Source organism: Anoplopoma fimbria, chromosome 16, assembly GCF_027596085.1.
Source record: "Anoplopoma fimbria isolate UVic2021 breed Golden Eagle Sablefish chromosome 16, Afim_UVic_2022, whole genome shotgun sequence".
NCBI classification, from domain to species: domain Eukaryota; kingdom Metazoa; phylum Chordata; class Actinopteri; order Perciformes; family Anoplopomatidae; genus Anoplopoma; species Anoplopoma fimbria.
The window spans coordinates 556784-571576 of record NC_072464.1 but is presented as its reverse complement, the minus strand read 5'-3'; the positions used below and the strand labels follow the sequence as shown (position 1 = coordinate 571576).

Here is a 14793-nt window from a genome sequence, read left to right as displayed (position 1 = left end):
TGCTTTTTCTGGAGAAATCCCTCATCTCTTACAGAACCATTTCCAGCAGAAGCACAACATATTTGAACTTTTCACTCACATCCATTTAAAACTAAATGAAGTATTATACAGAAATGAATAAACAATATACAGTCACAATTGGAGTATCATACTACAGTGGAAACCTCTTATCATGACCACATCTGTTTGGTTAAAAATGACAACGATAAGCGAATGATTATTAAAACTGAATTGAAATGACAGCTCATTGACTGTTTAAAAATTCAGGAACGCAGCTTCAACCACGGGTGTTTTCGCCGTGCCCATTTGTTGTCTGTCTCTATCTATGACTGCCTCTCGTTGTTTGAACGGAAGACACATGGCAGCGTGATGAAACACCAGATTCCACTTTTGCATCTCGTTTGCTTGCATTTGGCAGTTTGTCATTTAGACTGTGTTAATATGTGAGAAAATGTGGGTATTAGATTAACGTGAGTGTGTGTTCTGAGTTATATATCATTTCAGTAATTATTAGTATTTTGAGTTTAGCTACTTTTTTCTAATGGGGGAAGGTATAAATAATAATTGTGCACTTATTTTGTGTGCACTTATTTTTCTTCAGGTGCCGGTAACATAACCGTGATCACTATAAGTGTTCTCGTTTTGATTCCACAAGTTAACAAAAGCAATAAAATTATTTCCCGGCTTCTTCCTTTACTGACTGGTAGAATTCATTCACAGCATCGGGACATCAACTGAGCCAATTCATCCTCCGGCAGTTATATAAATGGAGGTCAAGACGGACGTTACACTTCCTGTCGCTGGGCCGTCTCAATGAACAGAGAGCATTCCTCACAGATATGGCAAAAAGGACGCATTAACCTGAAGAGGGCCAGTGACCCATGTCTGACTGTGTGACAGTTATTAGAGGCTCGTTAAAATCATATTTGTGTAAGAATTAATGTGAATGTGTTGACCTGCATCAGCGAGGAGCAGCAGCTCAGCCGTATGGTTTGTAATTAAATACTCCAACCGTCGCCGCCCCTCCCACTGCAAACACACACACACATTCACACCTGGACACACACACACACACGCACACACACACAGGTGCAGGCTGTAGGGTCAGGGGTAATGGTGTCACCTCTGTGTGTGTGTGTGTGTCCGTCCAGGTGAGGTGTTAAAGTGTGTGTTGGTGGAACCTGCTGTCACCTCATTACAGGACACCGCTGGCCACAGCTCACGCTGACATCAGGGGCCCTGTTCGCTGTGTCTTATTTCACCACCAGGAGTTCTTCTAAATGGCACCGAAAAGTTCTGAGCTAAGAGTTTCTTCTCTTAAGACCTATTGACAAAGCTGCTGGGAGCAACTATTACTGAGGAATAAAGAAAACTATTAAAGAGAGTGCAATAACAAAAAATATGTTTTTCTATGCTCTTACATAGAAAATGTCATTATGCCCGCTTACCCTCTCTTAAATGTGTAAAATAAGCATTTCTAAGCATCAGTGTCTATATTTTCAGTTTGTGTAGGAATGTATGCACTGCACTCATTGGCATATGCAGTATATAAATTAATTATCCAATTCACAAATGTTAAAAGCTAACCCCTTTCTTGGTTAAAATCCCAATTGATATCATTAGTTTTTTGGACACAGTAGCTATCAGACGGACATAATCAGTGTGCGGTTGGATAATCAGTGTTTAGGGGGTCCACACGGTTCCCTAGAAACCAAGACCCACCCCAGACCTTGCTCAGGCCTGATCCATTTCATAAGGGTTTGCTGGCTGGTCTCATCTAACATTCATAGCTATACCTATGAAAAGTAATGTGCCGTAATTTGTAGCTGTCCCACGAAATGATTTCGTATGTTATCCATGTTATCGTGAAGAAGGAGATATGAAGACCACAAAAAGCCACAGTGGGTGGGTGGAGAGTGGTGGTGGGTGGGGAGATGAGGAGGATGGGTCCAACAACACTGATCTTTCAGCCAGGAGACCTCTGTTCGTTCCTGATGTGGAAAGAGAAGTCATTGCTGATTTATTAGTCACGTAACATGCGTACTTTGGTAACGGCTCTAGTTATTTTATCTTAAGTTTTTCTTACCAAACCTAACTTAGTATTTGATGATCTTTTCCTAAACCTAACTAAGTGGTTATGTTGTCTTAACCTATTACTGAGTTGTTTCTTGTGAAGACAGAGGTTTATTTTGAAAAGACCATAAGCACGTAATGAGCGGAAATTGATTGTTGCTGGCTTTCGTAGGAACACGCTTGAAAAATGACTCTATGTAAGAAATCATACAAACCGTTTGTAAAGGAAACTATCTACGCTAAAAAAATAAAATAATATTAAGTGAAATATCTGTGAATTCAGGAATGTGTGATCTGAGACTTTAAAAACAAAGCAGAACAAACTAACAATGGGGACCATGGAGGAGCTGAGTGATAGAGGGGGACTGAGCTGGTCGGCTTTTAAATGCTTTCCAGAGCAACGGCCCAGGTGAACCTCCTCTAAACTGATGACCTCCACTTAAGTAGAGTAGGAAAGCAGGAGGTGTCGTCACAACCTTCAGTCTGATAGGATCCCGTCTGAATGTGTATTGCTGCTCTCTTCAGCTGCAGATGTTCAGTTATTGACCATCACGCTGCTGCCAGGTCCCTTTCAGATCAAGTGTCAAGAGATTTTTTCTAAAACAGTAATGTATTAATGCCCTCTTTGGATAAGGTCAAATATTTTGGACCCAAAAAGACCTTGTGTGCATTTCCTAAAGTGTGTTGTGGAAGCACAGCAGATTGCCCGGTCACGCCGGGAAGCGGCAAAGTGAAATTCATTCATGCGTCCTCGCAAGATAAGCTAGAAAGCTTAGTGACAGAGTGAATTCTTCTGATGCAGAAAACCACATATATGATAGCTGTCTTTATTTTATAGACTAACCCCTCGGATCTCCCACTGCCCCAAAACGTCGGCTCTGTCAAGACAGTTTGACTCCACAGCGGTGCAAATGTGTAGCTTAATGTTCCCCACAGTTGAACGCATAGGAACATAATTTGAAGATGATTAGACATTGTTTTTCTGTGGTCATTTGACTAGCACAAAAGATAGAGGTGGATGTTGTTAGTTTTCATGGCAACAACCACATCAGTGTGGCAGTTAAGAGTTGTCACAGCTCACCGTAAAGGCAGCGGTCGCACCTCCAGAGACAGATTGCCGGTCAGTTAGCTAGGTAGCTTGACAACTAAGCATTATGTTGTTAGACCTTACTCATTTACTCTGGTTCTACGCTTTGTAACGTTATTACTCTGCCGCTTGCTTTAGTTGTTACTGTGAAACCTCACCTTGTAGAGTCTACCACCTTATGTAAGTTGGTTAAGTTTATTCGGAAGTCAGCTTACTACAACAATCTCAATGGCAAGGGTACAAATAAAAATGGCCACCACTCTGACAGTCCTACTACGTGGATTTTAATGGGAACTGTCTACTCTATTTTATTTCTATTGTTTAACTCTATTGTAATGGAAAATTATATTAGTGTATGTTGGAAGTATATAGTGTAAAGGTTTTGAATGAAATGTACTATGATGTGAAGATTTTACTCTAAAGGTCGAGAACCTCGTCTCTCTGTATGCTAAGTTACACTGTGTGGAGATGTTACCCCCCCCCCCCCTGCTCCTTATGTCCCTTCATTCATGCCCCCACCTTTTGGCCCTCTCACACCTTGGTCCTTCCTCCAAACCTGAGACTCATACCCACCTTTTGGTCTTCTTCCTCTCCTGTGTTTCTTCTTTGATATTCATGCCCCCTCCATGACACATTACTCAGAACTGAGCCTGGCCACCCCGGCTCCCATATATAGAGGGGTGAGCGGCCTGACTCGGGAGTTCAGTACTTTGCAGGCTCCCGGTGACTCTGTAAACTTCTGGCTCTTTCATGCAAAGAAATAAAATACCGCAAGGACATTTCATTTGTCATTTGATCATTATTTCAACGCTCATTGGGACTCATCTTGGGTATTAGTATAGTAAATTGTATTGGAAAACTTCCACCACACTATGTAGAAGCAATGTGCAAAATCCACAGATCATAGCGATCCCGTTGAAATTAATTGTTGTGGTTACAAAATGTAGCTGTTAGGAATACAGGCCTGACCAAGCCATAAAGGCTGGATTTATTCATTTCTTCCTATACCTTCCACAACATGGATGGAGGAGATGTGGCCTGTGGTGATTACCAAAGCAGTTTTGTTTCTCTGGAGACTTGATGAGTCATCACATTACATTCCCGAACAGTTTGATCAAATCCTTCCCAAACCTTTGACCTAACCACACATCTGTGTCTGTCAGTAATAAATGCTTCAACTGAAATTTCAAATCTGTTGAATGTTGAACTCACAGATGATGCTAATTATTATGTTAACTGCATTGTAGCTAGCAAACAGCTGCCTACATACACATCCAGCAGACACCTGATGTTTCTGTTCCAGTCTCCACCAACTCCTGATGAATATATCTGGCTCCTCAGCTGATAAATATTGCTGAAATAACTGCTTGATGCGGCAACAAAAAAAGGTTGATGACAGCACAGTATTGGTTATTTAATTAAAGTGACACCTTTTTCACCACTCATAGTCTTTTGAATCCCTTTTCATATCAAAATGTAGATTTTTGGAGCATTAAACATAAAAAATGATCATCAAACCCTGTTTAGAATTTCCGCAGCTGTGATCTACTGTATCCAGCTTAGTGTGCTGTTGATTGTACACACATGTTCCTACATGCAAACATGTGTACATGTGTGACCAAGGTTTAGGTTAGCATGTTAATGACACGGAGGCTTGTGTTACCAGGCAGGATACACAGTGATTCCATTATCATTGATTAGGTGACAGAGCTTGTGTGTGTGCCAAATGCATGTTGGTGTGACACACACTGTAAAGGGATTAGAAATATGGGAGCCAAGAAGTGTGTGTTCGTGTGTGTGTGTTCGTGTGTGTGTGTGTTCGTGTGTGTGTGTTCGTGTGTGTGTGTGGTGCCAGAACATTAGTCAGAGTGCTTGTCCTATCAAATGGGGCATTACTGTACTCACTATGGAGGTCAATGGAACGATGAGTCTGTGTGTGTTTGAAAGAGAATAAGTGCCTCGCTGTCATCTTTGCCACTCATCGATGATCTACTCGTATTAAAGGTGCTGTAACATCTAATGGAAGCTGTAAGCTACGCCAACACTGACATTCCATATTCTACATTGGGGTTTAGGAATTTGACAAATATTAATGTTACCACTCAATCATTAGATAATCAATTCATTTACAGTACCATCAATAGCGTAACAGCCCATAACAAAACATCAACACTCACCCAAACATGCCAACCAAAATAAATTAGGATGCCATGTTTCCTTCATTCTTGTTGCCTTTTAAGTTCTTATCCTAAAACCCACAATACCAGATTTATTTGTAGTTGTTTTTGTGTATGCAGTATCTTAACACCCATCACTGTCAATTTTTGAGTTGAGTTGTGTTTAAGGTCACTATGTATATTTGATATTCCTATCCTTTTAGCTCTGTGTTTGGTCTCCACCAACTTATGAAAGAAATATCTGTCTCTTTAGCCGCTAATTGCTCCATTGTGTTCACCAACCTTTTCATTAGCGATTAAATTGAAATGTTAAGAGGCCAAGTTTGTACGGAAAAAAACAAACATTGTTTTATCTTTTATTACATGCCCAATCTGTATATTTAGATTTCTCCACACAAAGCTAAGGCATAATTTATATTACTTCAGATTTTGAGATGGAAAATCTGCATTTTTGTGAAAAGACATAAATCTTTGAACAGAACCAGCAAACATGAATCGTGATGTTTGTGAGTGTTAGTATGTGCAATTTAAGACCAGTCAATCAATTTTGGAATGATGGTGCATTGCTTCTTGTGTTCTGAGTGGGCAGACCCCATTGGTCATTAGAACAAATATGAGGTTTGACTGTGTTTTAAATGTTTTATTGACACACTTGCCACTTAATAAAATTATGAAATAATAAAAACTTAGCATTGAGCCCCACAAACACATCTAACCAATGGTTACAAAGAGAGCGATGGCAGCCAGGAAGCTCTGGACTCAGAGCTGAAGCCACATTGCCCTCTGCTGGTTGATAGAGGAGCAGTAGTTAGATTCTTAAGACCCTGTAATTGTACTCATTATTTACATTACATTACATTACATTACAGTCATTTAGCAGACGCTTTTATCCAAAGCGACTTACAATCAGTAGTATATTACATATCATTCGCCCATTCACACACTGATTATTTCAGTGTTAAACAATGTGGTAACCCAGAAGCAGTATAATGTTGTAGCTGATCCAGGTGGAGCTGAATCTTATTGCTTCTTCCTACTGTTTGGTATTTCTTAATAAACTCATCATATTATGTCTAAGCTTTTTCAGTACTTATTTTACATCCCAAATCTTTTTAGTAAAAACATAGGTCTTAGAATAATGCAGTTGAATATAAAGTGCAATATTCTATCCTGAAATATTGTGAAGTGGCAGTAAAAAGTTGCATAAATTGAAATAATAACAGTAAAAGTACTGTTCAATTTAAGTACAGTGCTTGAATAAATGTGGTTACTTTCCCTGCTGTTTTCTGGATTATATTTTTCAATTTTTACATGATTACTTTATTAAATGTCATGTCCACCACCATTGAGTTTCTAGGAAAATAAAAAACTACTGCATCAACGTTGGAAGAACACTGGTGTTTAGAATATTATTGCTATGGTATTAAGAATGGACAGGAGACAGAAGTACAGCCGGACGGAAGAAACCACATCCAGGCCGGATGGCTGAGTCACGCTGGCTCCACAGGCTCCATCTCGACTGGTATTGATTATTCATCTCTCATTGACTGTGCACATGTGGGAGAGCCAAACTGCGGAGGAAGGAAGAGAGGAAGGAAGCCATTAGCCGATAACATCGGAACTCTGGTCACGACGCCGGTCAATGAAAGCAAGGATGTGCATGTATGTATATATCTATATGGTTGTGGTCAACAGGCATTAAGAGTACATGCATTTTAACAAGAGGAAATGCTACATTTAGTTAGTCATACTGGCTTATCAGCTAATTCCCATATGAACCGACTGTGAGCTTTGTTAGCTGCAATTAACAAGTCAGTAGCCTGCTTGTTACCTAATATCTTTAATTACAGGAATCATAATCAAGGTGAAAAAGGTTTATATCACAGGGTCAGGGGGTCATATATATATATAAATATAGCTGTGCTTTGAACTGAATGCTAATGTCAGCGTGCTAACATGCTGACATTTAACAGGTATATTGTTTCACATATTCACCATCTTACTTGAGCACGTTAGCATGCTAACATATGCCAATTAGCCCTAAACACAAAGTACAGCTGATGAGAATGTCATTTAGTTTGCAATTATGTGGTCATAAAGTGTTAGACAAAGTAAACATGTTAACCTGTTGAGCTAGATGAAAAGTATAGGGGTCAAAAGGAAATTATGACAGACAGTTCATCCTCAGGGGGACATGAACGTGTCGAGCAAATTTCATGTAAATCCATCCAGCAGCCTGGCTGTCAAGATATTTCACTCAAAACTACAAATGTGAACCTTATGGTGGCGCAGGAAGGACTGGTCAGAAGATCACTAGGGTACATCCTCTGGGGACCATGAATATATATTTTCTAATCCTCATGACCATCCATCCAATCAGTTGTTGAGATATTTCAGTTAGAACCAAATGTGGTGGACCACAGAGTCATACTGCTAGGCCGGCTAAAAACAGATTTGTACCCTTTGTCCCAGACCCAGTGAGAGCTGGAGAAGCTCAGGGGGTCCCCAGGCTTCGTCGCTGATGTAAAGCTTAAATATAATTTGACTCTGTGGCCTCGTCTGTAACTGAGTGAAGATTCATTTGGGAGGAGGGTAGAGAGGGAGAGAGAGAGTGTTTTAGTTTTAGAGACAGTAAGGAAACACTTCTGAGGCTGCCTGTTTGAGATAGAGTGTGTATTGTGGGCCCCAGAGGGTAAAGTGGAAATGACTTTGTCTTTGACAGCAAAGTGCTGTTGAAGAGCCCGAGGCTTCTTCCTTTTCCCGTCTATCTCTGTGCTGCTCCTCTCTCTCTCTCATTCATGTTCCGTTTCAGCTCAGTTGTGTTGCACAGAGGACAATAAGAAAACAGCAGGATTAAGAAAACTGGCAGAGCAATAAACAGAAAGTGATGCAAAAATATATAAATAAAATACTTAACTTTTTAGATTAAAAGTCTGTTAAAGGGGACATACCAAGCTCATTTTCATGTTCATACTTGTATTTTGGGTTTCTACTAGAACATGTGTACATGCTTTAATGTTCACCAAGTAATTATTTTTCTAACACTGTGGTCTTCAAGCTCGCAGTTTGAAAATAATGTCCCACATTGTTTCTCCTGGTTTAATGAAGAATTAAAATGCATGAAATAATATTGGAATCATTTAAATGACAATATTTCAGTGCGAAGTAGGACCTTTTTATGTGTTCAAATATTGCAGTCAAAATTCTGTTGAAACAATAATATCTAGTCTACACATGTTAAAACCTCACTTAAAGGCTCTTCTTCATAGTCATAGTTGGTCATGCTTACCCCATTGCTAGCATTATGTAAAATGGGATCCGGTGTTTTAGGAGCTTGGAGTATAACGGACTCTGCTACACAGATTTTTACCTTTCAAGTGTTTCATGAATGTTCTGACAACGTGGGAATAAAGAAAGACGGACTGTGACCTTTACGAGTCTAACATTACCATAACCCATTGGGAACGTTAGGGTAATATACTGGGAGCCAGAAATTACTCACTGGGTCTCTCTACTTCTCCCCTCATTCACACCCCAAACTCTCTCTCTCTCTCTCTCTCTCTCTCTCCCTCCCACTAATTACTACAACCTGTCAGCCTCTACCGGTTGCTGTGGCGACCGACCGTCGCCACGGCAACCCCAGTGGTCTGTCTGGCTCGGTGAGGGGGTGTTATCAGGCAGAGAGGTGGTGAGATAAGAGTTAATTTCTGCTTTAGTTGATAAAAGAGTAGCTGGTCTCTGTCAGTGAAACAGTGAAACCACAGGGAAACGGGAAGAGACGGCTCAGGCTTACTGAACTTTTGATGATGTAATATATTATAATATATAATACGCAACAAGCAGGGGATATTACATCCCAAAAATTACCAACATATGCTTGCATGATGAATGTTTTAAGGATTCTGATATCAAAATGGTGCTTAAAATGAGCATTTGTTTGCCTAGAAGTTGTATCTTTAGGCATGAATTATGATTTGAAGAGTTGATTTACTAGTAAGAGCAGTTTAAAGAACCGTCCCTCATGTCCTGTACCGCATCTTGACATTTCCTTAGTCTTCTAGTTTGAAGTAACCACTTCCTTAAGAAGCATCACCGCACTGAACATGCAGATACTAGGGAAAAGGGAGAGGATGAGGGAGCCAGGTTGCTCAGTTTTACAGCACTGATCTAAAAACTATGTATCCTGGTTCTGTATAAGCAGTCTGATAGAACCTCCACACTTCAGTCTCTAAATTTATGAAAATACAAACCCATTGGATGATAAGCAATCGTCACCTTCCAAAGACAAAGTTGAACTTCTTGAAAGAAAACCCTGGATTATGTTCCCCCAAACCTTTGATTTACAGAACCCTTAACTGAAGTGTTGATTAGTGAAGGAAGCTCCACCAAAATTAGTTACTAATCTTTCAATTTCAGTCCTCCATTGTAGATTTATTGCAATTTTTATTAACATCAGCAATCATATCAAAATATGTGTCTACATTTTTGGTTGAAAAAGCAAATACAAATGTTAAATCCTTTAAAATCTTGTACTGCAATGAACATTGTACACTGAAAACCTGATCTGACGAACAATCAAAACACCTTTAAGTCACATCAACACTTAACTTTGGACCAAAAAGATTAGAAATGTCCCACCGCCCTCACCGACACCCACACTCGTCCACCACCATGTCCTGGTAATGCCGGAGCACCACGTTGTCGTTGTTGTCGTAGTAGAGCATGGAGATCGGGGAGAGGCGGATGGGGACGCAGCAGGGCTGCGGCGTGCCGTGCGGGTCCAGGGAGTGCACCAGCGTCTGCAGGATGGCGTGGTTGGTGCCGTTCAGGCTCTCGCTGAGCGGGAACGGGCACTCGCCGTGGCAGTAGTTGGCCATGTAGCCCTGCGGGGCGATGATCCAGTCCTGCCAGCCCACGTCCTTAAAGTCAATGTAGAGGCGGCGGGCCTTGCACACGTTGCTTGGCGTCACTGGGAGGTGGACGGCGCTCCGCCTCTGTCTGGAGCGACACTGGTGGGGGTTGAGGGACACGGCCACCAGCGAGGCCTGGATCAGCGGCAGATGGAAGGCCGGTTCCAACGGTAGGGAGTTCCCGGGGTGAAAGGGAAACAGCTCCTCTGGATCCGTGCTCAGAGGCAGCAGCTCCAAAAGCAGACCGTAGTTGCGTCCCGGTTTGCGCCAGCTCTCCGCCAGCGGGGTCAGGTCCATGGCGACGGAGGTGGGCTCGGGCTGCAGCCGGACCGACTGGGACAGCAGGAGTCTGCGGCTGGCCGTGGGGTCGGCTCCCCTCAGCGTGGCCCGGATCACTTTATACAGAGACACGCTGAGGGCCCGGGGCCCCTGCAGGAGCTTCCAGTGGAACTTGATCTCCAGCTGAGCCAGAGACAGCAGCTCCACAGGCTGCAGGACGGACATGTTGAAGTAAAGCTGCTTCTCCAGACAGGCCTGACAGCTGCTGCTCCAGCCAGATACCAGCCGGCCTGCAAAAACATCAGCGGGGAGGAGAGTTAGCTTTTTAATCTAAGAGCAAATGAGATGCATGATAACCTGAATCATGGAGAAGAAGAACTAAGACACAGGCTCTGTATGGTTGATTGCAAACCCCTTAGAAAAAGAACAATATAGTTTTTGGGCAATGATAGAATCCACAATGGAGAAATAAAAAATGTAATACATCATTTTTCAAGAAAGTCACCACAGATACCTATAGTTATTAATATATAGTGCAAATATATATAAATTGCAATACTTTCATCAGATTGCCATAGGCTCAAATCAATAGACAGTGTTTTAACAGACATTTATTTAAAAATAAATCTTCAAGTTTTCCCACTTGAAAGCTGTGCACGTTGATGCTGATAATCAGAGCAGCTTCACACTGAGGTAGGCCTACTATTCACTCCACTAGAAACAAAATAATCATGTGTTTTGTGTAATAGAGGTGGTCATTTAAAGACTTAGCATGATAGTTTAAGAAAATTAATTCTGACACAAGTGTGTTGCCATGTAAGCTTTGCAATGGACTGGGGAACCTGATTGTGTCCATCTTAAACCAACACATGAGCCTACATAGTTAAAGATGAAGGAAGGATGACAAATCACACAAAAACTAAATAAAACACGTCTTTAAGTTGATTTAAAGACACTGAGAAACGTAGTGAGACAGGTAGAGCCTTTACAGCCAATCAGCGTCGCACACACCTGGCACTGATCACCCACCTTGGTCCTGCACGTACCGGATGATGTTTCCGCGGACTCCGTACTCGGACACCGTGCAGAGGTCGCTGTCCCGGGCCTGCTGGCTCTCTGACCTCCGGAACATCCTCCAGAGGGCCGAGGGGACCTGCCGGCTCCCCGCGGGCCGAGGCCGGCCGGAGAGACCCAGAGAGCCGAGGAACAGCTCCTCCTGACTCCTCCTCTCCTCCAGAGAGAGAGAGAAGGAGGAGAGGAGGAGGGCAGGCCGCCAGCAGCAGAGGAGGAGGCCTGATGCTCGGCCTCATGTTGGGCCTCATGTCTGTCGGGCTCCTCACCTGGAACGCTTTATAAAGGGGGCGTTTGTTTTAACCTGTGAAACCTCCCGCTGTGCAGGTTCATTATGTTAATGAGGAGCGGGCAGACTGCCAGAGATAAGGAGGGGGGGGGTCAACAATAAACACAGCATGACATCTCAACAGCACTTATTCTGACTTATTATCCGTCACTGTCAGGCCAAGTGACAAAAACAAGAGAGACTTCTACACCAGATTCATCTTAAAACAAATGTGACATTTATTGTAGGATAACAGGGCGGCTGTGGCGTAGTGGAGAGCAAGGTAGCTCTCCAATCAGAGGGTCGGTGGTTCGATACCCGGCTTCGGCAGTCGATGTGTCCTTGGGCAAGACACTTAACCCCAAGTTGCTCCTGAAGGCCATCGGTGTGGACTGGATGATGAATGTTAGTTAGAGTCTGATGGTGGCACCTTGATGGTAGCCTGTCATCAGTGTGTGAATGGGTGAATGATATGTAACATACTACTGACTGTAAGTCGCTTTGGAGAAAAGCGTCTGCTAAATGACTGTAATGTAATGTAATGTATATCGCCCAGCAGTTATACGTGCACGGGCCTAGCAGTACTGAGAAGTTCAGCAACTAAAAGGCGCTTAAACAGAGTGTGCATCATGTTATATAGGTTTTATGAGTTGAATATGATAGGTCCCTAAAAAAGAGAGAGGCGGCTCTTGGTTTAGACTTTTAGACTTTCTGAGGGCCTCATCAGTTAGTGAAACTGGGTTTCTGTGATCTGGTTTCTCTGCAGTAAAAGCACATTCCTTCTTTAAGTGTCTCTGTTCTTTTCCATTGTACGGCCAGGCACTAGAACGCCCTGTCCGGAGTATTTGACCTTCTAAGAGAACTCATAATCATTTACCGCAATGTGCACAGTGATAGTGTGATGTGAAAGCATGAACAAAATATACTGTGTTTGAGATTTGTATGTGTGCATTTATACATATGAATGTAATATTTACATGACAAAAGTTAAAATAAAAAGATGTTTAGCTAATTAAAGGAACAGGGTGTAGCATTTAAGGGATCTATTGCCAGAAAATGGAATATAATATTAATATGTATGTTTTTGTGTGTGTAAAAAAAACATCTAAAAATAAGACACACTTGTGTTTTTTGTTACCTAAGAAAGAGCCCTCGAATGCTGCAGGGGTGAAATATTTGTGTAGTGAAGGAAATCAGCATCGCACTGGTTCCATCAACAAAAAGACAATACGATTTTTTTCCATCGGCTTTAGGATAATTGCTGAAAATAACCTCTTTGGGAAACGTTGATGATACTTACACTCTTTGTCCAGCAAGATAATCTTCACAAATAAACACCGCTTTTATGATTCTTGAAGGCTTGACGTTATGCTGTAAATGAACTAGACCACGGTCACATGAATGAAGGCCGTTAAGGCGGAGTAGTTGGCGTCGTGACGTTTAGTAGTCTCATAAAAGCCACTTGTTAGCGACCACCTTTTTTAAGACACAAAGAGGGATGTTTACTGACATATTTTATATCACAAGAACATAAAGTTTGAATCTCTCAAGTTTGTGTTAACCACAGACATTATTTCATGCTTCTAACCAAAAAACAATGAAAGAAACCCCCCAGTAGATATAGAGTGCTCAACGGGTCCTCTTCACGGAGACGGTCGCTATGTTTCTACAGAAGCCCAGAACAGTCAAACCAAATACTGGCTGTAGATAGTACCATTCACGTTGTAGTTCTAGTACACACCTGGAACACATGAGAAGTTTCAGTTGGTTGCAATATGCAACCTCATCACTAGATGACGCCAACTGTACATGCTGCACCTTTAAAGGGTCACTGCACCCAAAAATATGAATTATTTTGAACTAAATAAATAAATAATAAAAAGATACAACTGGTCCAAGTACAGTGGACATTCTGCTTTGCAAAACAGCAACTGTTGCTTTTAAAAAAATGTCAGCATCAGTACAGATATATTGTCAGTGACTCAGGATAATCTTAAGATTTCAGACTTAAGCAGTTTCTTTCTCTCCTCTCTTCAGTTGCAATATAGTTCTGATTAGATTTGTTTACGACTTTAAGTCACTTTTGATTCACCCTTAAACCCTCACACTGATTAGAAATTCGAAAAAACTTTGTTAAGGATGTATAAAAAAGGAAATTGGAAAACGAGGCTTTGGCTCCCTCTAGTGGTAGTATAAAGATTGATACTGTTGAAGACAACTGCACACTACTAACAAGTTACATGGGCTCCATCCACAACCAAATAATAAAGATTTGGGCTTGATATACAGACACGCTCACACGGATGCTTGAGTTTATTCAGCAATATTTGAACCCAAAGCTGTGAGTCCTGCCTGTGTGTGGTAGACGCATTACTGTTGAGTTTCTTACGCCACCTAGTGCCCATTTTAGGTACCTCCTTATTGTAATTCTACAAACTGAAAGCGCCTAACAGCCACACAACTGATGTAGTGTGTTTACTTGTATTGTTGTGTATATAAAGCTGTGATTCCTTATGACCACCTATCATAGTTTGCAGTTTGCAGTACTGAAATAAAAGTACTAATATCACACTGTGAAAATAAGTAAAAAACCTTACTTTAGTAAAAGTAGCGTGTTCTTTGTGCAGTAAAACGTTCCCTGTCAGTGTATTAAATATGATGTTTCTGGATTCATATTACTGCTGCATTAATGTGTATTTTACATTGTACTGCTGGCTGGTTGAATCTCCAGCAATGTTTCATATTTTATAAAAGCAAATGTTTGTAGCATTGCTGTCCTAAACACATATCTTTATTAAGAAAAAAACAGCTTGTGTTCAGCTTTGTGACGATGCATTTCCCCACTGATCCAAGAGGCTTTTTAAAGAGTTTATTAAGCTGAAGAAGTGGGAGGGTTTTCTCTACACACGAAGGAAAACTTCATCCTTC

The 14793-nt window shown here is 41.5% G+C and overlaps 1 protein-coding gene across 1 annotated transcript; it reads right to left on the bottom strand.

The window, feature by feature from the left end:
* Positions 1 to 9758: 9758 nt before the first annotated feature.
* On the bottom strand, positions 9759 to 11836 carry gdf3 (growth differentiation factor 3). Its single transcript, XM_054615667.1, is given in 3 exon segments — positions 9759 to 10816; positions 11556 to 11790; positions 11792 to 11836. Coding segments are annotated over 3 exon segments (1116 nt in total). The 3' UTR covers positions 9759 to 9980.
* Positions 11837 to 14793: the final 2957 nt, after the last annotated feature.